Genomic DNA, 25,494 nt, shown 5'->3' on the forward strand with positions numbered 1-25,494 from the left:
TTCGATGCCTATTCTTTGCAGAGTCCACAGCCCTGCCTCTGTCGACAGCATTGCCACATGCATGCCTCAGAACCCTTTGGGCTAAGAACCATCACTGTGACCACTTCACTGATGAGGAAACCTGAGGCTTGAAGAATTTGTAACTTGCCACATCGCAAAACACCCAAGTAGCTAAGGCAGGCTTGGAGCTCAGATCTGGCAGATCCCCAAAGCCATAGCTTAATCCCCACGTTAAAGCTGCGGTTCCTCTCTTGGTGGCATCAGGAACCCACTCGTCTTTGGGGAGGGTGGGGTAGGAGTCCCACTAGGAGCTAAAGCGAAGCAGACCAAACCTCTGCAAACCACCGTGGACTCACGGTTTCCACCGCAGGGTAAGCCCACGGGACCGGGTCCTTTTTCACTTCGTGTCTCTGTGGGCATGATCCCTCCCTCCCTGCCCGCGGGGCCGTCGTGGGGCACCCCGGTCCCGCGGGGTCATCCCCGGCCGTGGCTGGGGGCCGAGCTTGGCTACGCGTAGGGATGAGACGGCTCCGGGCGCCGTGATCTGCCGGCAGGGCGTGAGAGCGAGCGGTGCGGGAGCGCGGAGGCCGGCGAGAGGGAGGGGAGACGGAGCGCAGGGAGCGCCAGGCAGCGCACACCCACTCGCAGCTCGAGCCCTGGCGGCAGCGGCGGCGCCCGGAGGCAGCCTCTCGGCCGCGCCCTTGCCCGAGACAGCGCGTCCACCCGGCCCAGCTCCCGGCCGGCCACTGAGCATGGAGGATTCCCGGGAGACGTCGCCGTGCTCCAACAACTCCTCGGAGGAGCTGAGCTCTGCCCTGCGGCTGTCCAAGGGCATGTCCATCTTCCTCGACGTAAGTGCCGCGGGCAGGAGTGGCGCTGGGGCTGCCCCAGCACCTTTCCTCTTCCCTCGGGGGGGCTGAGCGGCCAGTGTGGGAGCCCAGAACTTGGGTGAGAATGTTCCCTGTCCTCCATCCCAGAAGACCACCGTGGCAAAGAACCGCCACTCTGCTTGTCAAAAAGGGCAGTCCCAGGCTGCAGTTTGGGGCTCAACAAACCTAAACGGAATCCCGAAAAGTTAAGATTCCCCAGCAGCCAGGATCCTATAGGGGTTGGAGTGAACAAAAGGTATGAGGTGGGGTGGGCGTCCCTTTGCAGCCTCCAGCCCCGCAAGCTGCCCAGGGCCGCAGTGGACACCTCCTTGCCTGGCCATCCTCCCTCAGCGCCTGGGAAAACAATGACTTTGAATGCATTTGTTTTTCTTTTCACAGCCATGGCCAAGGTCTCTTTCATGCTCTTCTTTTTTTCTCTACTGCCTCTTATTTTTCCTTCCCCGCGCCCCCTGGGTCTCCCTTCTTGCACCTCTCCACGTGGTAATCACTGTTATTATCTCCATCAATTCCAGCTGTTGGTTTTCTTGACTTCCCTCCTCCATCTCTCTGACAAAATTATCATTCTTTCTTTCTGTCTGTGCTGTTTTTCTGCCCTCACCCCGTGGCTTCTTTCTTGATGCCAGTGTGCTTCTTGTTTATTTCTCAATTTCACTTTACTCTCCATCCTGCTGTTTCTGTTCTCTGTGTTTTTCCTCCCTGTCATCCAGCCGCTTTCTCTGCCTTACCATTTCCCGATTTTCCCCTTTCACTTGCTCGCCCGCCCGGCTCACACTTCTCCCAGCCCCACAGTTGTCACATTCATGCTGTCCCCCGAGGTAGTGTCTGGCCCATGGGGACAGATCAGTCTGCTTCGTGTTTTGGCCTGATAGAAGCAGGCAAAGGCTTAGAGCCACGTTTTGTGCCCTTCTCTGAGTTATCATTTCTTATTAAAATTGAAATAAGTAGGAGATGGGCCAGAGGCCAAATACATTTATCTGTAGAAAGATGAAAATGTGAGGAAATCAAATTATTAGTATCATAATGGTGAGGCAGAGATAATGAAGACAATGAGATGAGGGATAAGGAGCCCTCCAGAATTTATCTTGAATGGATTAGCTAGATTTTTTTTTCATTCAGAGAGAAACTGCAATCAGTAGTTAAAATTGATCTAAGGCAAATGATAGAAGATTCAACTGTATGTTGTGGCTGCCTTCTTTCCAGGCATTCAAGGCCTGCCATGTTCCTCCCATCCAAGGCCAAGAGTAAGATTCCCATTTATTCACACAGGCAGATTGTTAGGTGCCTTATTGTTGGTGAGTGGTTTTTTTTTTTTTTATCTTTTATTTAATGAATATAAATTTCCAAAGTACGACTCATGTGTTACAATGGCTTCCCCCCCCATACCGTCCCTCCCACCCTGTTGGTGAGTGTTGATCTCTCCTGGGCTTCGGTCAATTGGATGATGTTGGTGGTGCTAATGGTTTGGCTGGCTGATACTGTTCCTTTCTAGTTTGGTTCTTCAGGGCCATAAAGCTCACAAGAAACTGAGCTGAGTGAAGGGACAGGCAACACAGCACAGCTAGCCGGCTGTCTTCAGTGGCAGGAGGAAGTCAGGGCTCCAAAAATCGCGTCTGTCTTGACATTGACAACTAAGCTGCTACCCATGAACATGATTCAAAGAGGGCCAATGGGGCATCCATTCACGTTAACCCGAAGTATACTCTGTCCCCTAGGAATAGCTAGTGCTTGCTTGTGATTACTTTTAAATCAGTTAACAAACTCTGCTGACAGTGTAAAGGTGGAAAGATTGAAACCAGGTGAATGGGAAGTCAAGCTCCCCAATATGCACACCAACCTTGGCTCAAAGGCTCAACTACTCTTTTTTAAAAATAAAAAGGAAGTTGGAGTCTCATTGGTTATTATATAGGCATGGTTATTTCCAAATTCTGTAGCCAAACAGCATCTGGTGCCTGTCTTGAGGAGCTAGTCATTTATTAAGAGGGCACCCTTGCCTTCTCATATCCATTTCTAAAATTTTAAAAAAAGGCATGAAACTGACTCCATGTAAGAGATGCTTGTCTGTAAATGCTACAGTCTACCCCCCCCCAAAAAAAACCTGCCATTGGATTTTGTCTCAAATAGAAAAGATTTTGTTTACACTTTTCTTCGAGTTATTTTGTGAAAAATCTAACACTCTGGTGAAATATGTGACATGGAAAAGGATTTGTTACTTAGGAACTTTTGAATTATTCATTTTGCTTGCAGAAAAATAAAATGTGAAATATATCATTTTTATTTTATTAGATTTAGTATATTCTAATAGAGTTGCTAAGAAAGGTTGCTTTTTAAGTTTTATTCAGATTATAGTAAAAAGGTGATAGGTACTACCTATACCAAACTGTAATAGTTATGAAATCAACTGGAGGCATCTACATCATGGAGACTAATTTCCAAATTTGAGGAAAACTTTGATTTCTAGTGGTTATATTAAAATGCCACTGGGGGACAGCCTTGTGGCACAGTGGATTAAGCCTACATTTACAACACTGCCACTATCCCCTAACAGAGTGTGGTGTGGTCCCTGCTGCTCTGCTTCCAATCCAACTCCCTGCTAATGTGCCTGGGAACACAGTGGAAGACCTCTGAATTACCTTGGCCCCTGCCATCCATGTAGGAGACACAAATGGAGTTCTAGTCTCCTGTCTTCCACCTGGCCCAGCCCTAGCCAGCAGATGAAAGGTATCTTCTCTTTCTGTGTCTCTCTTTCTTCTCTGACTTTCTCTGACTGCTTCTCTCCCTCCCTTCCTCTCTTTCTCTCCCTCTGCCACTCTGACTTTAAATAATAACTAAATCTTTTTAAAAAGATTTTTATTTATTCGAGAGGTAGAGTTACAGGCAGAGAGAGAGAGTGACGGAGAGAAAGGTTTTCCCTCTGCTGGATCATTCCCTAAATGGGCATAGCAGCTGGGGCTGAGCCGATTTGAAGTCAGGAGCTGCTTCTGGGTCTCTCATGCAGATGTGTGGGCCCATACACTTGGGCCATCTTCCACTGCTTTCTCAGGACATTAGCAGAGAGCTGGATCAGAAGAGGAGCAGCCAGCACATCAACCCATTTGGGATGCTGGTACCACAGGCAGAGGCTTAGCCTACTGCTCCATGACACTGGCCTCAATGCATCTTTTAAAAGTTAAAATGCCACTGGAAGTGTTAATTATCTAGAAATGATTTAAACTGATGTGAGAATAGTGTTAACGACATGATTAAACATGTCCAGTTATAAAAACAAGAGATAGATGTTTAACAAGAAAATCTTGTAATCATAACAGTTGGGTTTTGCTTCATTTCTCTTATCTCCAAATCAGCAATAATACTGAGTATGATACTTATTTCCCAAGATTGTTGTGAGTGTGAAATAAGAGTTTACTGGTTAGGAAACTGAGGAAAAATAGAAAATATGCTGTAAGAATTTGAAATGTAATAGTTACAGCAGTGTTCCATAAATTCATATGTAATAGTAGCTAAATCCATAAGCTACATAAGGATACTTCTTTATCAAGCAAATTTATGTGACTTTCTTTCTTAAAAAATGACAGAATTAAATATCAGTTCATCATAAATATTCATGAAAACCTCCTATGGGGCGTAGAAAACCTAGCACTAGTGCCAACAGACTCCATCACACAGGCTGGTGTGGGAGAGGGTCTGAACAGTTTCCTGTAAGCGACAACACAGAGGGACCCAGAAAGATGGTAATTGTTTCTGTTTTTACACTAGTATGTTTTCCCCCAGATTACTGCATTCTGGATAAGAGAGAATAAACCCTAGTTTAGGACACACTTCTGTGTAGCATGTGGACTCTTTGGAACCATTCCATTAATCAGTGCTCCCACGTACAGAGGGAGAAGAACAAACTTGCAATTCATCCCTGAAAGCAAGAGAAATCCCAAATGAAATTAGTTACAATTCCATCCTGGTGAGGTAGAAGTGAGGTTGGAAGGTTGTAAAAGAGGGAAGTGACTCCATTGCCTTTTCTTCCTCGCTCCCTCCAGGCATGCACACCCATTATACCCTGAACAAAAAGCACAGGGTCCAGATGGTCAAAGACTTGGTGAAAATGAGTAATAGTTTCTCCTTTAAAATGTATTTAATCCTAAGTCCCTGTATATGTCATCTCTGAGAATGGGGATGGACAGAGGACTGTCAAAGCAGAAAGAATTTTCCAGATGCAATGGTTCTGTGACTGAGTTCTATTGACAACCATATATTTCTTATCTCACCTAATTACACATGCATGGTTGATTATGTGAGGGAGATTGTCCAGTTGGGAGAACAAAAATTAGCCTCATCATTGTCTGCCATCATAGGCTTGCCTTGCCTGGGTTTCCTGCAGGGCTCCTCCTTGGACAAATTGAGAAGAAAATATGCTCATCTGTGCTGATTACTTTTCTTCTACCCACCCTTCAGTGTCTGTTCCCCCACATTCTATCTCAGGGCAATGAGTGAGCTGGAAAAAACACCTGGTGGATGTCACAACACGACTCACCTACTAGGTCTCCCCTTTTGGACAAGATTCCATGTTCTGAATGATTCCTGACTCCGTCCTAAATCTCAGATTCCCAGGAGTCTGCCAAGTAACTAACTGATCTCATCCTTGAATATTAACCTGCTCCATGGTGTGACACAGTTAGCAAATATTAGTTCAGTGAATGGTGATTGTCTCAGTTTTTTGTTTCCAAGAAAACATTTACACTTTAATGTCTGCCATTATATGTTTATGGTGAGGATTTTCAGTCAAGATTATCAAAGAATAGCTTTTTATTTTTTCTTTTTAGTTATGACATGTCGTGTTCTCATTTTCATTACATATTAGAGAGACAGACAGAGCTCCCATCTATTGGTTCACCCCCAAAATGGCTGCAGCAGCCTTGGCTGGGCAAGGTTGAGGCCAGGAGCTGGGAAGTAACTTCAGTCTGCCAGGTTGGTAGCAGGGCCCCAAGTACAGGAGCCATCACTTGTTGCTTCCCAGGGTGCACATTAACAGGAACCTGGAATCACAAGTAGGGTCAGGACTGGAAACAACGCTCTCTCAGATAGAATCTAGGTGTCCCAACTAGCATCACAACCATCCCATCCTTTGATCTATTTAAAGTGTTGTTAAATATTCTCTTGAGGGAAATAAAACCTTTAATAATCTTTAAATTACAAGAAAACCTCAGGATTATCTGTATTTAAACTTAAAGCCTGACCATGATATTCAAATTTATTTACTATTCATCTAGTGATGGCAACCATAAGATTAGCTGACCCAGTTTACTGTGGTAACATAGCATAATGAACTCAACTCTCATCTGCAGTGCATTTCTTATTAGTCTGTGGGCTTAGAGGCAAAATTTGCAGTAGAGACAGTTCTGTTCACATTTAATTATAATAACTGTCTCATTAACACAAGCTGCTGTCTCAATTTAATCTTTAAAATGCTGACTGCTACTTAAGATTGTCCTTTATGAAATGAAATGGCATAAATCCTGAGCCCAGCTCTCTAGTGGGTGGGTATCCCTAATCTTGTCACTTTGAACTCATGAGGGCATACTAGAACTTGAAATAAAATCTCAAAGTGTGTCAAAGGTAAGAAATAGGATGCATTTTGTGTTTCCTTGACTCTCAGTTGGACTCCCTCGTTTTAGAATAGAGAAAGAAGCTGGCTGTGGTGGGGAACTGGATCCTCAATATAACCACTAGCAATTATTCCTGTAGAGTAAAGATTATTTGGGTCTCATTCTGCTTTAAGCATAGTACTTACTATTGAATGCAGCATTCCTATAAAAGAATCAATTTAATAAAAAGAAGAACCAATTTCTTATGTATACTAGTCACGGCAATACCCATCTGATGCTAGAAAAGTTCAGTAATGTTAATATTTTATAAGAAAACAGAAAGGGCCGGCGCTGTGGCTCACTAGACTAATCTTTTGCCTGCTGCGCCGGTACCCCAGGTTCTAGTCCCATTTGGGGCTCCGGGTTCTGTCCAGGTTGCTCCTTTTCCAGTCCAGCTCTCTGCTGTGGCCCGGGAAGGCAGTGGAAAATGGCCCAAGTGCTTGGGCCCTGCACCCGCATGGGAGACCAGGAGGAAGCACCTGGCTCCTGGCTTCGGATTGGTGCAGCACGCCAGCTGTAGCAACCATTTGGGGGGTGAACCAATGGAAAGAAGACCTTTCTCACTTTCTTTCTCTCTCTTACTGTCTAACTCTGCCTGTCCAAAAAAATTAAAAAAAAAAAAGAAAACATAAAGCAGTAATGACTTTTTTAAAAGATGTATTTATTTGAAAGGCAGAGTTACCAAGAGGCAGAGGCAGAGAGAGACAGAGAGATCTTCCAACCACTGATTCACTCCCTAAATGGCCACAATGGTCTGAGTTGGGCCAGTCTGAAGCCAGGAATCAGGAGCCAGGAGCTTCCTCCAGGTCTCCCATGTGGGTACAGAGGCCCAAGGACTTGGACCATCTTCCACTGCTTTCCCAGGCCATAGCAGAGAGCTGGGTTGGAAGTGGAGCAGCCAGGACCCGAACCAGCGCCCATATGGGATGCTGCCCCTGCAGGAGGTGGCTTTACCAACCAGAACACAGCACCAGCACCAGTAGTAATGATTTGATTGAGCTATGCCTTATTTCCCTGAAATCAATAGAATGAAAGAGTAATGTTTCTTGTAGTAGAAAGCAGTGAAACAGACAACCTGGGATTTATAAGCACTGCCCATCTTTCAAGCTTGCCACTAAGAAGTGCTGATTTAAATAGAAGAATAGCTGTGGTTATTTAACTATAATTACAAGTTACTCAGATGAAAATGATTCCCAGGAGCCCCTTGCAAGTGATTAAAGTTTGTTGTGATATAGCAGAGGGACGTTTTCTTTGGCACTGTATGTAACTTTTTAATTATTATAGTATCCGGATTTTTTTTTCAGTATACATGTCAGTTAGGGTTAATTTGATTGCAGCTAATAGAAAATAATCCAGACCATTTTATATTAAAAATAATATTTTATTGGCCACTGCAATGAAAAGCAGAGATATCCTCATCAGGATAACTAGATTAGGGACTTGGGGATGCCCCAAGTGTCAAGTTTCTCTGGGTCTCTCCACACTGCTTTCTTAGGTATTGCTGCTGCTTAAGTTATATATTCTGTTATTTCCAGGGCTGCCTTAGCAAGCTGATGCCATAAACAGGGTACCTTAAACAACAACATTTCCTCTCTTACAGTTTGGGGCCAGATGGGTGAAATGAAGGCATTGGTAGGACCGTGTTCCCTCTGAGGCTCTAGAGGTGAAGCTGTCCCATGCCTCTGTCCTTACTAATCATGGTGGCTCTCAGTCCCTGGGATTCCTTGGTTTGTGGCTGCATTACTCCTGTGTGTTTCTGTCAACATACAACCTCTTTCCTCTGTTTCTGCATCTCTGTATTTCTCTTTCCTGATGGGATAAACAGTCATTGGATTTAGGAATCACCCTATTTAATTCTAACTTAATTGAATCTTAGTTTGACCATATCAGCAAAGGTCCTATTTCTAAATAAGATCACATTCACAAGTTCTGAGGGTTAGGACTTCAATAACTCAACCTGCAAATATACACTCACAAAATGGCTGCTAACATTTCCTTGCCTAGACCTTTTTACGTTCAAACCCAGCAGAGAGAAAGTATGGCTCTCTCTTAACAAACAAAATCGTACTCCATTATTCAGTGGTCCTACTGTGTTCATCCTTGAGCAGTTGCTGTAGCCAGAGGGATGTGACACCTGGCTTATCCAATGGAGCAAGAATGGAGGAAAGATTAGTTTCTCAGAAAGCCAAAAATCATTACTGAAAAGTAACAGATATCAGGCGGTTGAACATTTCCTATACATCAAAGACAATTTAAAATAGGTCCAATAATATAGTGATACAAGTAAAGCAAACTGAAGTGCAGGCATGTGAGCTTTTGTTTATCTGTGACTTACTCTTATTTTATTCTCAGTTTTATTGAGGTATTGCTGACTTACATTAACACGTACACATTTAAATTTAAATTTGATGATTTTCACATATGTAAAACCATGATCACAATCAAGATAATAACTGTCACCCCCAAAATGTTTCCTCACATCTTTCTAACCCTCCTTCTCTGCCCTGCTAATTGCTAGGCAGCCCTTGCTGCTTTCTGTAACCATAGATTATCTTGCATGTTTTATGATTTTATGTAAGTGAACTTATGCATTAGATATTGTTTGGTGTGTAGGTTTTCTAATCACTCTAATTATTTAAATTCCATCTTAGTTATTAAATATATATATATATCAATAGCTAATTCTTTTTCCCAGCAGTATTCCATTATAAGGATGTACCAAAGTTTATGTATGTGTTCACCTTTTGATGAACATTGAGTTGTTTGGGGAGCTTGTTTTTAGTAAAGATCTCAATTGAGAAAATTATACTTAAAATTGGAATGTCTTTTGTTTAATAATGGTGAACTATGTGTGAATATAATGTTCATAACAATACTTATCAAAAATGGTGATACAAATTTTTACTTTTTCCCTTCTAGATACTGAGGAGAGCAGACAAAAATGGTAAGTTCAAAAATCTGGAGTTTCTGTTTATTAATTTCTTATATTCTGTACCACCTTATGAAGAATAACAAAGAAGGTGAAAACCCTAGAAATTGACATAAAAATGTCAGTTTCTTGTACCAGTCACAGTTTTAGGCAAGTTTAGCTTCCAGATACTCATAAGGAGTTGGCAGAGGAATTTTTACTTGACAGGAAGATGAAATTTATCACTTTGAAGAGAGGAGCCCTGTCATACTTGAACCCTGACTTTCACCTTTTGCACCTTAAAAATTATTTTACAGCAATACCAGCTTATATTCACTGAAGGCCATTGTGGGTCCACTGTGTGCCAGGCATTGCTTGGTAGTATTCCACTCTATGGATATACATTATGTGTTAAGTCTTAGAATTTCTAATATATAATGCAGGAGTTTGAACCAAGTTCTGTTTGCTGTCAAAGTCAGGGCTGCCCACATTGAACTTCATAGTGGCTTTGGTGATGCCACTTCACTCTAAGGAGTGCCTGAAAACTTGCATTGCTAGCCTATCTCTGTTCTCTAGTCCCTGGTCTATACTTCACTCTCACATTTGCAGTACATGTACTGGGCGGTAGATTATAGAAAACTAGAAGTAAAAGAATTTCTCCCCTCAGTGTAATTGACTGAATAAAGTCCAATTAAAAGCTATCACAAACAATACCTTTCACTCTTTTTTTCTACTAGAAATTTTGTTCCATAGAATACCAAAAAGCAGAGCTTATTAGGTTTATTCCCTTGCTATAATATAAATACTATGGTAGAGATGTATTCTTGACAAATTTCAGATACAAAGAGTTCTTTCCTTTTCTTGAAAATCCATTTCTTATCTATAGGGAGACATTAAATCAGAATCGAGATATGATGGTTTAATACATATGTTGTTGTCAAGAAGAGTTTGAGTGACATTACACAATTTCTACACAACAGAAAATATATTAATCCAAGGGGCTATGAAATCGTGCCTTAAATCCTGATGTTATTTAACTGTGCCTAGCCATCAGAATTTCTTTTTAATTATGTTGCAGTGAATGACATATTATCAGTTCAAAGATACTTTTTTTTCACTTGAATCATCTGATTACTTTCTAAGACAGAATTAATGAAACTATCATTGTTTTCTCATCCCATCCTTCAGCCTGTTGTCTGATATCCAGCTCCAGTGATTACTGGCGTACAACTGAGTAACCCATCTGCTTTTGTGCTACCTGCCTTGTGTTTCAGCAGCTGTCTCCAGCTCTGAAATGCCCATCCCTGTATCCATCCAATTTCCTGGTTCTCTCAGGCTATTTCCTCAGACCCCATGGCTCTGATTAAGGACCATCATTGCTTATCTATCACCCTTCTTTTCCATCACAATTAACATTATCAATAGTTATAACATTAAAATTATCATAATGTGTAGTCTTAATAAAAGGCAGCTAAAAATTCAGTTCGCATGATGTAATGGCTTATGGTAGGTAATCTCAGATGCCATGTTACGGAGAATAGTCACTTGTCCTAGAGCCCTGTGTCCCATATTTCCTCACCTGACTCCTTCCTCCATGATACCTCTCCTCTTCTTGCACCCTTTACTAATGCTGGTCCTAACATGGTGTCAAAACTCTCTGCCTGTGGGGAGCAACTCGGACTAGACTAAGTTACTGGAATTAAGACTTATTCTATGCATCTGCTCTCCCACAATATGGCACTGGGAGAGGAGGAAACAGCTTCTACGCAGCTGCCTCTTGCCAACTTGAGTGATGACCTCCAGGAGCTGATCCTGCTCCTGATTGGAGGAGAGCAGCGTACTCGGCGTGTGGGTAGCAGACTTGGGATTGGCGGAAGAGGACTATAAAGGAGGAGAGAGACAACATGCACCAGGAACATCTAAGGGGAACATCTATCTGAAGGAACACCTGTGCAGCCCCCAAGAGAGCCGGCCGGCGGTGTGCCACTCCCCCGCGAAAGTGGGGAAGGTGGCAGGGGGAACCGCCCTTCCACGGAGGTGGAAGGGACGGTAGCCAACCCGGGAAGAACCAGCAGCAAACCCGGGGAGGGCCGAGCAGACAAAAGAACAGCGCAGAGGTCCTGTGTCGTTCCTCCACGAAGACGGGGAGCGACACCTGCCCAGGCACTTAGCATTTCTTTATGGTGCAAGGATTCAAAATCCTTTCTTCTAGACATATTTATATATAAAGTTTATATATATGTGTATATATAAAGTTTATACATAGGTATAAACATACAGTATATTATCATATCTGTAGTCACCCTGCTGTGAAATAAAACACCAGAACTTCTTTCTCCTAAGTGTCTATTAAGCAACCTTTACCCAACCCTCTCTTCTACTAAAGTATGCATTTGTTGAAACATTACACAGTACTCCTAAATATGTACAATTTTAATGTATCAGTTAAAATTAAAAAAACAAACATAAATAAAAACCCAAGTGCCCATCTGCTCTTATTTTCCTCAGTGTTTTCTGTGCTGCCTCCTCTGCAGCCCTCAGAAGTGCTCAGTTCCCGGAACGTCCCTTTTGTTGGCTACGCCAATGCCATGTTGCTTTGCTTTGGCTTCTCTTTGCTGTACCTTTGCATGCCTGCTCAGCTTGAGACCTCTCACATATTGATTACATTCTTGCTCAAGAGGCTTCTGATTTGGGAAGCCTTCTTCAGTGTCCCTGACAGGGTCCCACCCTGTCTGTGTGCTCTCAACAGTTGGGCACATTGACTATTGTCTTTATGGCCAAAGTCAATAAGCCAAACATGCTTCAGGAAGGCAAGGAACTTGTCTTAAAGGTAGACACCTGGCTTAGTCCATCCTAGGTAATCATTAGACATTTATTTCATGCATGAATAATGAGTGAGGCTGTTCTACTCCATCATTCAACTCACTTCTGTTTATTACTGTGCCCTATATCTTTCATCTCACCCTACTCTGCTCCTTCATGTTCACTGTATTCAGAAAGGTCTGGGTTTAAATCATCACTAAACTACCTACTAACCGTACAAAGAGCATAGATAATACTACTCATGTGTATCATGGTGTTATAATAAATGAGATAACATTTGTAAGATCTTCAGGGTTGTGTCTGGAACATACTAAGAACCTAATACTTGCTTATTTGGATGCTGTTATTATAATTAATATTATCACTACCAAAAGCTACTGTTTTTGTGCTGTGATGTCTTGGCTATCTGAGGCACTTGGTAATATTTCAATTGTTTCTATTGCAGTGGAGTTTAGTGGAGAAGAAACATAAGGCTATTTACCATATACGTGAAATTGTAGAAGGGAAAGGAGAGTGAATAATCTAATGTAAATGAGAAGTTAGCATAAGAAATTAACCATCTTTCTGTACCATGTGTTCATCACATTCTGTATTTGCAAATAAACAGCTGCTGCATGTATTTGATCTCTGAGTAGCAGACCATCATGTGATAGAATCTCTTGTGGGCAGCTTAATTGGGGATGGAACAATGAAAAGTGAAAGAGACAATGTGCAGTAAGGGCAGATACGACTTTTGGACTCTATGACACAGAAGAAAATTTGCTGGAAAATGGGGAAAATAACGATTGGTGATTCATGATAATAATGCTGTCTAGCAGAGATTTTTTTTTGGTTGTTGATTTTAAATCATACGCTGAGATCCAAGACATGAAGATAACCCTGAAAATAGGAGTGCTTAGGATGCTAGTTCTTTGATTTGAAGAGCCCAGAATTAAGCCTAAAAATGCAAAACTACTGAGAAAGCTTACCTTGACAATAGTTGAATGGAATGAAAATGACACATGGATTTTTTTTTTGCTTTGAAATTTTTTTTTAATTTACACTTTTTATTTTAAAGTATTTGCTTAAAGAAAGATTGAATATATCCATGGTATATAACATGATTAGATATGTGTATGTTATATAATGACACCCTCAACTAAATTAGTTAACATATTCATCACCGCCAGTACTGCACATCGTATCCTCTGAACTTGTTTATCTTCTAACTGAAGTTAGAAGTTTGTTGCCCTTGGCCAGCATCTTCCATTCCTCACTCCCCACCCCCCTTCCCCAACACTGGCAACCACTGCTTTACTCTCTGCTGTTCATAGATTGACTTTTGAGTTCCCATATGCAAGTGAAATTACAAAGTATTTGTCTTTTTGTGTCTGGGGCAAAAATTTTTTTAAGCTTTGGTAAAAGGCAAAATGGAAAGCTTATAGTAGTGAATAACACCATAGGATCAAGAGACTCTTGTTGATTTGTGTTTGCGAACATACACTACTATTCTTTCCTGTTTTATAAATTTTTATGCAATTATTTTATTTATTTGAAAGGAGGGGTGGAGATGGGGAGGAGATATTGATTCAGAGACAGATCTTCTATCCACGTTTATTCCCTGAATGTTTACAATGGCTGGGACTGGGTCAAACCAAAGCCAGGATCCAGGAACTCACTTCAGTTCTCCCATATGGGTGTCAGGAACCTGAGTACTTCAGCCATTATCTGTTGCCTCCCAGTGTACATTAACAGGAAACTGGAATAGAAATGGAGCTGGGACACAAACCCAGGCACATTGATATGGGATGTGGGTGTTCCAAGCTGCAGCTCCATTGCTGTGCTCAATACCTGCCCCAGTTTCCATTCTTTATCAGCAGATGGTCTGTGTGGGTGGAGCTTTTTTTTGTTATTTTTTTAAACTTTTATTTAATGAATATAAATTTCTGAAGTACAGCTTATGCATTACAATGGCTTTTTCCCCCCATAACTTCCCTCCCACCCACAACCCTCCCCTCTCCCGCTCCCTCTACCCTTCCATTCACAAGATTCATTTTCAATTCTCTTTATATACAGAAGATCAGCTTAGCATACATTAAGTAAAGATTTCAACAGTTTGCACCCACACAGAAACACAAAGTGTAAAATACTGTTTGAGTACTAGTTTTAGCATTAATTCACAACGTACAGCACATTTAGGACAGAGATCCTACATGGTGAGTAAGTGCACAGTGACTCCTGTTGTTGACTTAACAAATTGACACTCTTGTTTATGGCATCAGTAATCACCCTAGGCTCTAGTCATGAGTAGCCAAGGCTATGGAGGCCTTTTGAGTTCGCTGGCTCCGATCTTATATAGACAAGGTCATAGTCAAAGTGGAAGTTCTCTCCTCCCTTCAGAGAAAGGTACCTCCTTCTTTGATGACCTGTTCTTTCCACTGGGATCTCACTCACAGAGATCTTTCATATAGGTTTTAGCGTGGTGTTTTTTTTTTTTTTTTTTTTTTTTTTTCCAGAGTGTCTTGGCTTTCCATGCCTGAAATATCTCATGGGCTCTTCAGCCGGATCTGGATGCCTTAAGGGCTGATTCTGAGGCCAGAGTGCTGTTTAGGACATCTGCCATTCTATGAGTCTGCTGTGTATCCCACTTCCCATGTTGGATCATTCTCTCCCTTTTTTATTCTATCAGTTAGTATTTGCAGACACTAGTCTTGTGGGTGGAGCTTTTGATGCCGTCAAAGGACTTATCTCTTTAAGAGATCTGTCTAGTTCTCCTCAGATCTTTAATCCAGTATAGCCTCCTGCCTCCTGTACTTAATAAATGTGTGAGGGTTGAAATGTGTGAGGTCCACAGTAGTGAGCAAAATGTGTGCCATGACACAGACAGTCAATAAATATTTTGGGGTCTATTTATAAGAAGTACATAAGCAACAATTCGGCCTCAAACTGAATAAGAAACACAATCATATGTATGATTCAACCGAACCAAGCACTGTTTTCTATTTACCTGTTTTTTTATTAATTAGTGGCATGGGCTAATATTGTTGTGCCTGCACATATGTATGCTTTTCAGTCTACATGTACACATATACATACAGACTCCTTAGCATGATAGCACCTTCCCAGCCTCCTCTCCTCTCCCTACAGCACAGGACTTTGAACTCCAGATCTCCCATCCATCTGTGTTTCTGCTCCTAGAAATGGCCCACATCCTTCTGATTTAATTTCAGGTTTACCCCTCCCATGAAGCCTTCTCTGAAATCTGTTTGGCAGTAGAATGGCTTAAAAGACAGGCATCAATTTGTCAACCATATATTAGTATATAATAGTTATAACCTGAATTTGCATAGATCTTAAGTATGATGTTCTAGTTCCTCAGAACATGTTGGTTTTATTTATTTAGTGCACTAAATGCTGTCTTGGTAATCTGAAAGATTCAGGACTCAATGACCAAAATACCTCCATAAAATAACATTGACAAGGAAAAATCCTAGCGTAAGAATACCTTATTAGTGTTTGGGTGTCTGGAGATATTTTAAATATTTCTTTGGATTATAATCAATTAACTTTGAGTGGAGTATTTGAGATTGGCGACTTTTTCATTTGTTTGCTTAGATTTTGTTTTATTAGCATGGGAGAATACAAAGCTGAAACAGTTCAGTAAATGAGAACATTTTGCCTAAAGATTGGGGGCATCAATTAGCAAACATTCAAAGGAACAGAAGTCTGAGTAAGTGTCTTGCCCCTCCTTGGTAAAAAGGTTGTCCTTTGATATAAATTACTCGGTCAAGCACCACCCACTATCCCCAATGGGCTTTTTAGGCTTTCTTATCTTCTAATCAGGGCTCTTAACCCTAAATAAGATGGACGGATTAAGGGATGGACTCTGGGAATTAGGGATTATTGACACAAGGCTGATTTTTATCTCAGAATTTCTTACTCTTTTCTCAAATTCTTTGGGGAAAATGAGTGAAACTAAGAATCAGATAACTTATTACAGATGAGTAGGACTTGCAAATAGCTCTATATTCTTGTTTACTCTCAAGCATATGCATACTCTTCAACTATATACACCCACCAGCTTGAAAATCAAAGCAAAATCGATTAGGAGTGATTCACTTAAACAAAGAAAAATTCTCTTGCCCTAACAACAACCTTACTGGAAGGAGTGGCTCATCTAGCCTTGAAGTGTGTGGGTGGAACAAGTTCTGACTGTAATGGATTTTTTCTTTTTTTAAGAAAATAAGGAAAACATTTTTTTATTTCCATAGTACTTTTTTTTTCTAAAATGTAAAGCAGTTTCACACTCACAAATGTGTTACTTTTTGCCAGAAGCAGAAAACTGTGAAGATTCTTATCTTTATATAGCTGGGCTTATCAGCTGTCACAGAAACAAACAGAAATTTTAGATTCACATTCTTGAGCCCAAGAAATAGCTGCCTTGGGCTGTCAAAGGATGAGAAGTCAGACCCTACTCTGAAACTAAATCCTGAAGCCTGTGCATATAGAGTGTGTTGTTCACTCTGAACTTGCTCCTACTTTGAGTACTTTCTGTAACCAAGATGTATGGGTTGGCTGCCCAGCATTCTTCTCCCATTTTGTTTCTGCAATTGAATCATTTCCTCTAATCCATCTAGATCCCAGAGTATGATGCATTATAGTTGATATAATAATAATAATATCATATTATAATACTATCTTATTAAAACTAATGAGAATTAAACATAGAAATGATTTGGAATTAGAAGATCTTGAACTCTAGCCTCAGCCCTTTTTTCCTTCCTTCCTTCCTCTGCTATTATGCATTGCCTCTGTTTGCCAGATCTTATGTTAGGCACTAAAGTAACCAAAATAGCTCTAGTTTCAGCCCCCCTTCAATCCTTCCTTCTTCTCTCCCTCCCTTCCTCCTTCCTGCTTTCTTTCCTTCCTCCTGTCCTTCTTTCACCTACTGTTATACATTGCTTCTATTTTCAAGATATCATGTTAGGCACTAAGTTTACTAAAATAAATAAGACTCTAAAGTCAGTACTACCACACTACGAAGAGTGGAATAGAGATCAGTTAAAGTTTGCACTTTATACACTGTTGATAGGAATATTAACTAGTATAGCCCCCTTTAATAGTATGGAGATTCCCCACTAGGAAAAAAAAAAAACTTCACATGTCTCCTTCTTTCCTTTCTTTTTTCATTAAATAAGAAAATAATAGGTTAAAAAAAGGTTCATGGTTTGAGCCCAGTGTAGTAGCGTAGTGGATAAAGTCATTGCCTTTGACGCCAGCATCCCATATAGGTGCCGATTCATGTCCCGTATGCTCCACTTCTGATCCGGCTCCCTTCTAATGGCCTGGGGAAAGCAGTGGAAGATAGCCCAAGAACTTAGGCCCCTGCCACCCTCGTGGGAAGACCTGGATGAAACTCCTGGCCTTTACCACCCTGGTAGGAAGACCTGGATGAAACTCCTGGACTTTACCACCTTTATGGGAAGACCTGGATGAAACTCCTGGCCCTTACCACCTTCGTGGGAAGACCTGGATGAAACTCCTGGCTCCTGGCGTCAGCCTGGCTCAGTCCTGGTGGTTACAGTCTCTTGGGAAGTGAGCTAGCGGAGAGAAGATCGATCTCTCTCTGTCTCTCCCTCTCTCTATATAACTTTTTTTAAAAAAATTTTAAATTTATTTGAAAGGCAGAATTGCAGAGAGAGGAGGAGAGATAGAGCTAGAGAGAGAGAGAGAGAGATCTTTCTTCTGCCGGTTTGCTCCCCAAGTGGCTGTAATGGCCAGGGCTGGGCCAGGCCAAAGCTAGGAGCCCAGAGCTTTTCCCATGTCTCCCACGTGGGTGCAGGGACCAAAGGACTTGACCCATCTTCCACTGATTTCCCAGGTGTGTTAGCAGGGAGCTGGGTCGGAAGTGGAGCAGCCAGGTCTCAAACTGGCACCCACATGGGATGCTAGCCTTGTAGGTAGAGGCTTAACTTGCTACGCCACAACACTGGCCCGAACTCTGACTTTCAAATAAATAAACCTCAAAAAATTTTTAAAAAGCTTCTCTATTTAGAATGGGAGATATACATGAATTAGAAAATAATTATATCCTGCAATAAAATGCTGTGAGAGAATTCTGCAGTATGTGTTATATTGGAGTGACCTTTCTGAAGTGAAAATCTCATCCTATCACTTCTCTGTACAAAATAGTCTTGTTCACTGTTGTGTGCAGTATAAAATCCAGACTTCTTAGCAGGATATCACCTGCCCACCTTCTCTCCTTCAGCTATTTCATAGGTCATTGAACTCCAGATCTCCATCACTCAGCGTCTGCACATGCAGAGCTTCCTCTCCTGGAAATGTCCCTCATTCCTCTGATTTCAGCTTGGGTTTATCTCTCCTATGAAACCGTCTCTGGATTCTGTTTGACAAAGGAATGGCTTTGGAGACAGGAGTCAATTTGTCTACTAGTGTGTCAGTAGCTGTCTAACGTTGGGTGGCTACTTCTGCCCTTTTGCATGTCTTATAGGGGTGTTGTGATCATTAAATGAAATAGCACAATCTCTCGTGGCACAAATATATACTCCATAAACATTAGTGCCTGTGCTGGATTACACACTGTTCTCTTATCTAGAGTATCTTGTGTATCATAAATTTACCACATTGTACCGAATAATTTGGGACATGCTCTCCCTTCCATCTTCTATTACATCGTAAGCTCTCTGAGGATGGGAGCTGCATATTCCTGTATTTCTAGTGATTGGTCTGGTGCCTGATTTATAGTTAGTATTTAGTAAGTATGACTAAGTTGCTGTGGGGCCACAAAGGAAGATAAGTCTAATTCTACTGGAATGTTCCCAAAATGTCTGAAGTTGTAATTCCAGGGAAAGGGAAAGGCAAGAGTAAAGGCACAACACTTTAAGAAATGGGTAGTAATTATGGATTACGGTTTCTCTATTTGTAAAAATATTTATTGAACACATACCATGTCCTTTAGCAGAGTCTATCTCAGGACGTGGCACTGCCATTCAACATTCCTCCTACCAAAAGTTCATTGGTGTCCATGATTCTGCTCTCTCTCTTATAACTGTACATCTGTTTATTAACAGGCTCTGTTGGTTGCACTGCCAAAACATCTTAAAATTTAATTATTTTTCGGGGGCGGAGCCAAGATGGCGGAATAGTGAGGGCGCGCACCGATAGTCCGAGAAAATTTAGTTTAATAAAAGGGGAGTTACGGTAGCCTCAGAAAAAAGAACCAGGAAAATATTGCAGACAAAACTCTTCTGGATCCAGTGGGCGTGAATCGGAGGACCTACTGGGAGAACAAGGTCGCCCACCGCGCGCGAAAGCCGAGCCGCAGGACCGAGCCGCGGGACTGAGCCGCGGAAGCCGAGCTGCGGGACTGAGCTGCGCAAGCTGCAGGGTCTGCGCGCAAGTGCTCGAAGGGGAGTGCAACAGCGGGGAGACTTGGGACGTCCAGGGCTCCGAGTCCACACATCGGCGCTGGAAGGGGAGCAGACCTGCGTGGAGAGCGTGGGAGCCCACAGTTCGGGACACCAGCGGCAGACTCAACACACCAGCGCTGGAACGCGAGGTGAGCCGAACCTCAATAACCCGAGACACCGGCAGGCAAGCGGAGAGAGGAGACTAGAGGGAACGACCCCCGGGGCGGGGGGGACTTCACCAAGCTAACTGGAAGAGAGAGAGAGGGAAAAAAAAAAAGGTGACTGGTATGGACACGGGTTTCTCTCTCTCCGCTCACCTCTCAAGGGCGAGCAAGACAAAGAGCAGGCGCCATCTTGGACATACGTCATAAGCAGAGCGACCTCAGGTCTGCACCAGCCCTGAGCCTAGCAGTAAAACCTGACTCTGGGTGGGGCGAATTAACAGGAGATTAGGACCTAGTAAATTTGTGGTGCTACTGAACTGAGACTGTGAAAAAAGAGACGGTGGGGGAGAGAACTCACGGAATTCACGTGAGCACTCTCCAGAGACGCTACAATTCCGTAACTTTGGCAACCCAGTGGGAGACTGAAGGAGAATTTGAGCCCACTCCGAGGGCCGAACAGATTCCCTGTGTGGTCCTTGGGAAAGAGCTTCCGATCTCTGGCTCCTGTGGGTATATCATTTGCCTGCTAACTACCTCCAACTTTGTTCAGCTGTGCAGAATAACTTCCCTTTTGAATCAAAAGAGAGAGAGAGAGAGAGAGAGAGAGAGAGAGAGGTTTACCACGCCTAACTTGGGAGTGTCACCTTTGGCACACCAAACAGAGCTCTCAGGCCACACCCATCTCAAGCCCTAAGGCTCCATCAAAAACAGATAGTCCACTTAATCTAGAGTCATAGTATAACAAGAAAAAGCACCACAGTGAAGAAACCAAATATCTCCAATATGACAAATAACAAACGCAAAAACCAAGGTAATAAAAACAAGGAAGTCACCATGAAGCCCTCAAATGAAAAAGACACCCCAATTCAAGATTATGAGGATGATGACATAGAAGAAATGCAAGAAGCAGATCTCAAAAAAATTGATAAGAACATTAAGAAGTTCTCAAAAACAAATTCTTGAACTACAGAAATCCTTAATGGACAAGATAGAAAATCTCTCTCGTGAAAATGAAATATTAAGGAGGAATCAAAATGAAACGAAACAACTAGTACAACAGGAAACTGGGATAGTGACTGAAGTGAAGAATTCAATAGATCAAATGAAAAACACAATAGAGAGCCTTACAAACAGAATGGGAGAAGCAGAAGAGAGAATATCGGACTTAGAAGACAGAGAACAGGAAAGGAAACAGTCAGACCAAAGAAAAGACGAGGAAATTAGAAATCTAAAACATATTGTGGGGAATCTTCAGGATACTATTAAAAAACCCAACATTCGGGTTCTAGGAGTTCCTGAAGGCATGGAGAGGGAGAAAGGATTAGAAGGCCTTTTTAGTGAGATATTAGCAGAAAATTTCCCAGGTTTGGAGAAGGACAGAGAAATCCTAGTACAGGAAGCTCACAGAACCCCTAATAAACACGACCAAAAGAGATCCTCACCACGACACGTTGTAATTAAACTCTCCACAGTGAAACATAAAGAAAAGATCCTAAAATGTGCAAGAGAGAAACGTCAGATTACTCTCAGAGGATCTCCAATCAGACTCACAGCTGACTTCTCATCAGAAACTCTACAAGCTAGGAGGGAATGGCGAGATATAGCCCAGGTACTAAGAGAGAACAACTGCCAGCCCAGAATATTATATCCTGCAAAGCTATCATTTGTGAATGAAGGTGAAATAAAGACTTTTCATAACAAACAGAAATTGAAAGAATTTGTTGCCACTCGTCCAGCCCTGCAAAAGATGCTTAAAGATGTGTTACACACAGAAACAAAGAAACACGGTCATCAATATGAAAGAAGGTAAAGGAAGGAAACCAAGGAAGGAAAGCTCACAGCAAAAGATCACAGGGAATTCAAAGCATATATTAGAACTTATCTTTGGCAAATGGCAGGGCAAAGTTACCACTTATCATTAGTCACATTGAACGTGAATGGCCTGAACTGTCCAGTTAAAAGACACCGTTTGGCTGATTGGGTTAAGGAACAAAACCCATCTATTTGCTGCTTACAAGAAACACATCTTTCCAACAAAGATCCATACAGACTGAAAGTGAAAGGCTGGAAAAAGATATACCATGCCAACAGAAATGAAAAAAGAGCAGGCGTAGCCATCTTAATATCAGACACCATAAACTTTACCACAAAAACCGTTAAGAGAGACAAAGAGGGACACTACATAATGATTAAGGGATCAATTCAACAGGAAGATATAACAATTATCAATGTATATGCACCTAACTACAGGGCACCGGTTTATCTAAAAGATTTGTTAACGGACTTAAAGGGAGACTTAGACCCCAATACAATAGTACTGGGGGACTTCAATACTCCACTCTCAGAAATAGACAGATCAATAGGACAGAAGATCAACAAGGATACAGTAGATTTAAACGACACTATAGCCCAAATGGATCTAACAGATATATACAGAACTTTCAATCCTACAGCTAAAGATTATACATTCTTCTCAGCAGTACATGGAACCTTCTCTAGGATTGACCACATACTAGGCCATAAAGCAAGTCTCAGCAAATTCAAAAGAATTAGAATCATACCATGCAGCTTCTCAGACCATAAAGGAATGAAGTTGGAAATGAACAACTCAGGAATCCCTAGAGCATACGCAAACACATGGAGATTGAACAACATGCTCCTGAATGAACAATGGGTCATAGAAGAAATCAAAAGAGAAATCAAAAACTTTCTGGAAGTAAATGAGGATAACAGCACAACATACCAAAACTTATGGGACGCAGCAAAAGCAGTGTTAAGAGGAAAGTTTATATCAATAGGTGCCTACATCAAGAAATTGGAAAGACACCAAATAGATGAGCTTTCTATTCACCTCAAGGATCTAGAAAACCTACAGCAAACCAGACCCAAATCTAGTAGGAGAAGAGAAATAATTAAAATCAGAGAAGAAATCAACAGGATTGAATCAAGAAAAACATTACAAAAAATCAGCCAAACGAGGAGCTGGTTTTTTGAAAAAATAAACAAAATTGACACCCCATTGGCCCAACTAACTAAAAAAAGAAGAGAAAAGACCCAAATCAATAAAATCAGAGATGAAAAAGGAAATGTAACAACAGACACCACAGAAATAAAAAGAATCATCAGAAATTACTACAAGGACTTGTATGCCAGCAAACAGGGAAACCTATCAGAAATGGATAGATTCCTGGACACATGCAACCTACCTAAATTGAACCAGGAAGACATAGAAAACCTAAACAGACCCATAACTGAGACAGAAATTGAAACAGTAATAAAGGCCCTCCCAACAAAGAAAAGCCCAGGACCAGATGGATTCACTGCTGAATTCTACCAGACATTTAAAGAAGAAATAACTCCAATTCTTCTCAGACTATTCAGAACAATCGAAGAAGAGGGAATCCTCCCAAATTCTTTCTATGAAGCCAGCATCACCTTAATTCCTAAGCCAGAAAAAGATGCAGCACTGAAAGAGAATTACAGACCAATATCCCTGATGAACATAGATGCAAAAATCCTCAATAAAATTCTCGCCAATAGAATGCAACAACACATCAGAAAGATCATCCACCCAGACCAAGTGGGATTTATCCCTGGTATGCAGGGATGGTTTAATGTGCGCAAGACAATCAATGTGATACACCACATTAACAGACTGCAGAAGAAAAACCATATGATTCTCTCAATAGATGCCGAGAAAGCATTTGATAAAATACAACACCCGTTCATGATGAAAACTCTAAGCAAACTGGGTTTAGAAGGAACATTCCTCAATACAATCAAAGCAATCTATGAAAAACCCACAGCCAACATCCTATTGAATGGGGAAAAGTTGGAAGCATTTCCACTGAGATCTGGCACCAGGCAGGGATGCCCACTCTCACCACTGCTATTCAATATAGTTCTGGAGGTTCTAGCCAGAGCTATTAGGCAAGAAAAAGAAATTAAAGGGTTACAAATTGGGAAGGAAGAACTCAAACTATCCCTCTTTGCAGATGACATGATTCTGTATTTAGGGGACCCAAAGAACTCTACTAAGAGACTATTGGAACTCATAGAAGAGTTTGGCAAAGTAGCAGGGTATAAAATCAATGCACAAAAATCAACAGCCTTTGTATACACAGACAATGCCATGGCTGAGGAAGAACTTCTAAGATCAATCCCATTCACAATAGCTACAAAAACAATCAAATACCTTGGAATAAACTTAACCAAGGACGTTAAAGATCTCTACGATGAAAATTACCAAACCTTAAAGAAAGAAATAGAAGAGGATACCAAGAAATGGAAAAATCTTCCATGCTCATGGATTGGAAGAATCAATATCATCAAAATGTCCATTCTCCCAAAAGCAATTTATAGATTCAATGCAATACCAATCAAGATACCGAAGACCTTCTTCTCAGATCTGGAAAAATTGGTGCTGAAATTTATATGGAGGCACAAGAGACCTCGAATAGCTAAAGCAATCTTGTACAACAAAAACAAAGCCGGAGGCATCACAATACCAGATTTCAGGACATACTACAGGGCAGTTGTAATCAAAACAGCATGGTACTGGTACAGAAACAGATGGATAGACCAATGGAACAGAATTGAAATACCAGAAATCAACCCAAACATCTACAGCCAACTTATATTTGATCAAGGATCTAAAACTAATTCCTTGAGCAAGGACAGTCTATTCAATAAATGGTGCTGGGAAAATTGGATTTCCACGTGCAGAATCATGAAGCAAGACCCCTACCTTTCACCTTACACAAAAATCCACTCAACATGGATTAAAGACCTAAATCTACGACCTGACACCATCAAGTTACTAGAGAACATTGGAGACACCCTTCAAGATATTGGCACAGGCAAAGAGTTTCTGGAAAAGACCCGGGAGGCACAGGCAGTCAAAGCCAAAATTAACTATTGGGATTGCACCAAATTGAGAAGTTTCTGTACTGCAAAAGAAACAGTCAGGAAAGTGAAGAGACAACCGTCAGAATGGGAAAAAATATTTGCAAACTATGCAACAGATAAAGGGTTAATAACCAGAATCTACAAAGAGATCAAGAAACTCCACAAAAACAAAACCAACAACCCAATTAAGAGATGGGCCAAGGACCTCAATAGACATTTTTCAAAAGAGGAAATCCAAATGGCCAACAGGCACATGAAAAAATGTTCAAGGTCATTAGCAATCAGAGAAATGCAAATCAAAACCACAATGAGGTTCCACCTCACCCCGGTTAGAATGGCTCACATTCAGAAATCTACCAACAACAGATGCTGGCGAGGATGTGGGGAAAAAGGGACATTAACCCACTGTTGGTGGGAATGCAAACTGGTCAAGCCACTATGGAAGTCAGTCTGGAGATTCCTCAGAAACCTGAAGATAACCCTACCGTTCGACCCAGCCATCCCACTCCTTGGAATTTACCCAAAGGAATTTAAATTGGCAAACAAAAAAGCGGTCTGCAGCCTAATGTTTATTGCAGCTCAATTCACAATAGCCAAGACCTGGAACCAACCTAAATGCCCATCAACAGTAGACTGGATAAAGAAATTATGGGATATGTACTCTTTAGAATACTATACCGCAGTAAGAAACAACGAAATCCAGTCATTTGCAACAAAATGGAGGAATCTGGAACACATCATGCTGAGTGAAATAAGCCA

The 25,494-nt window shown here is 41.6% G+C and overlaps 1 protein-coding gene across 1 annotated transcript in view; it reads left to right on the top strand.

Annotated features, from left to right (window-relative positions):
- Positions 1-249: 249 nt before the first annotated feature.
- The window catches only part of NECAB1 (N-terminal EF-hand calcium binding protein 1), a 228,087-nt gene continuing 202,842 nt past the window's right edge, over positions 250-25,494 (top strand). Inside the window, exons 1-2 of the mRNA XM_002710683.5 lie at positions 250-851; positions 9,443-9,467. Coding sequence (XP_002710729.2) covers positions 753-851; positions 9,443-9,467 — 124 coding nt within the window. The 5' untranslated portion in view covers positions 250-752. The remainder of the gene's footprint in view (positions 852-9,442; positions 9,468-25,494) is intronic.

The sequence above is a fragment of the Oryctolagus cuniculus genome, chromosome 6, assembly GCF_964237555.1.
Source record: "Oryctolagus cuniculus chromosome 6, mOryCun1.1, whole genome shotgun sequence".
Lineage (NCBI taxonomy): Eukaryota > Metazoa > Chordata > Mammalia > Lagomorpha > Leporidae > Oryctolagus > Oryctolagus cuniculus.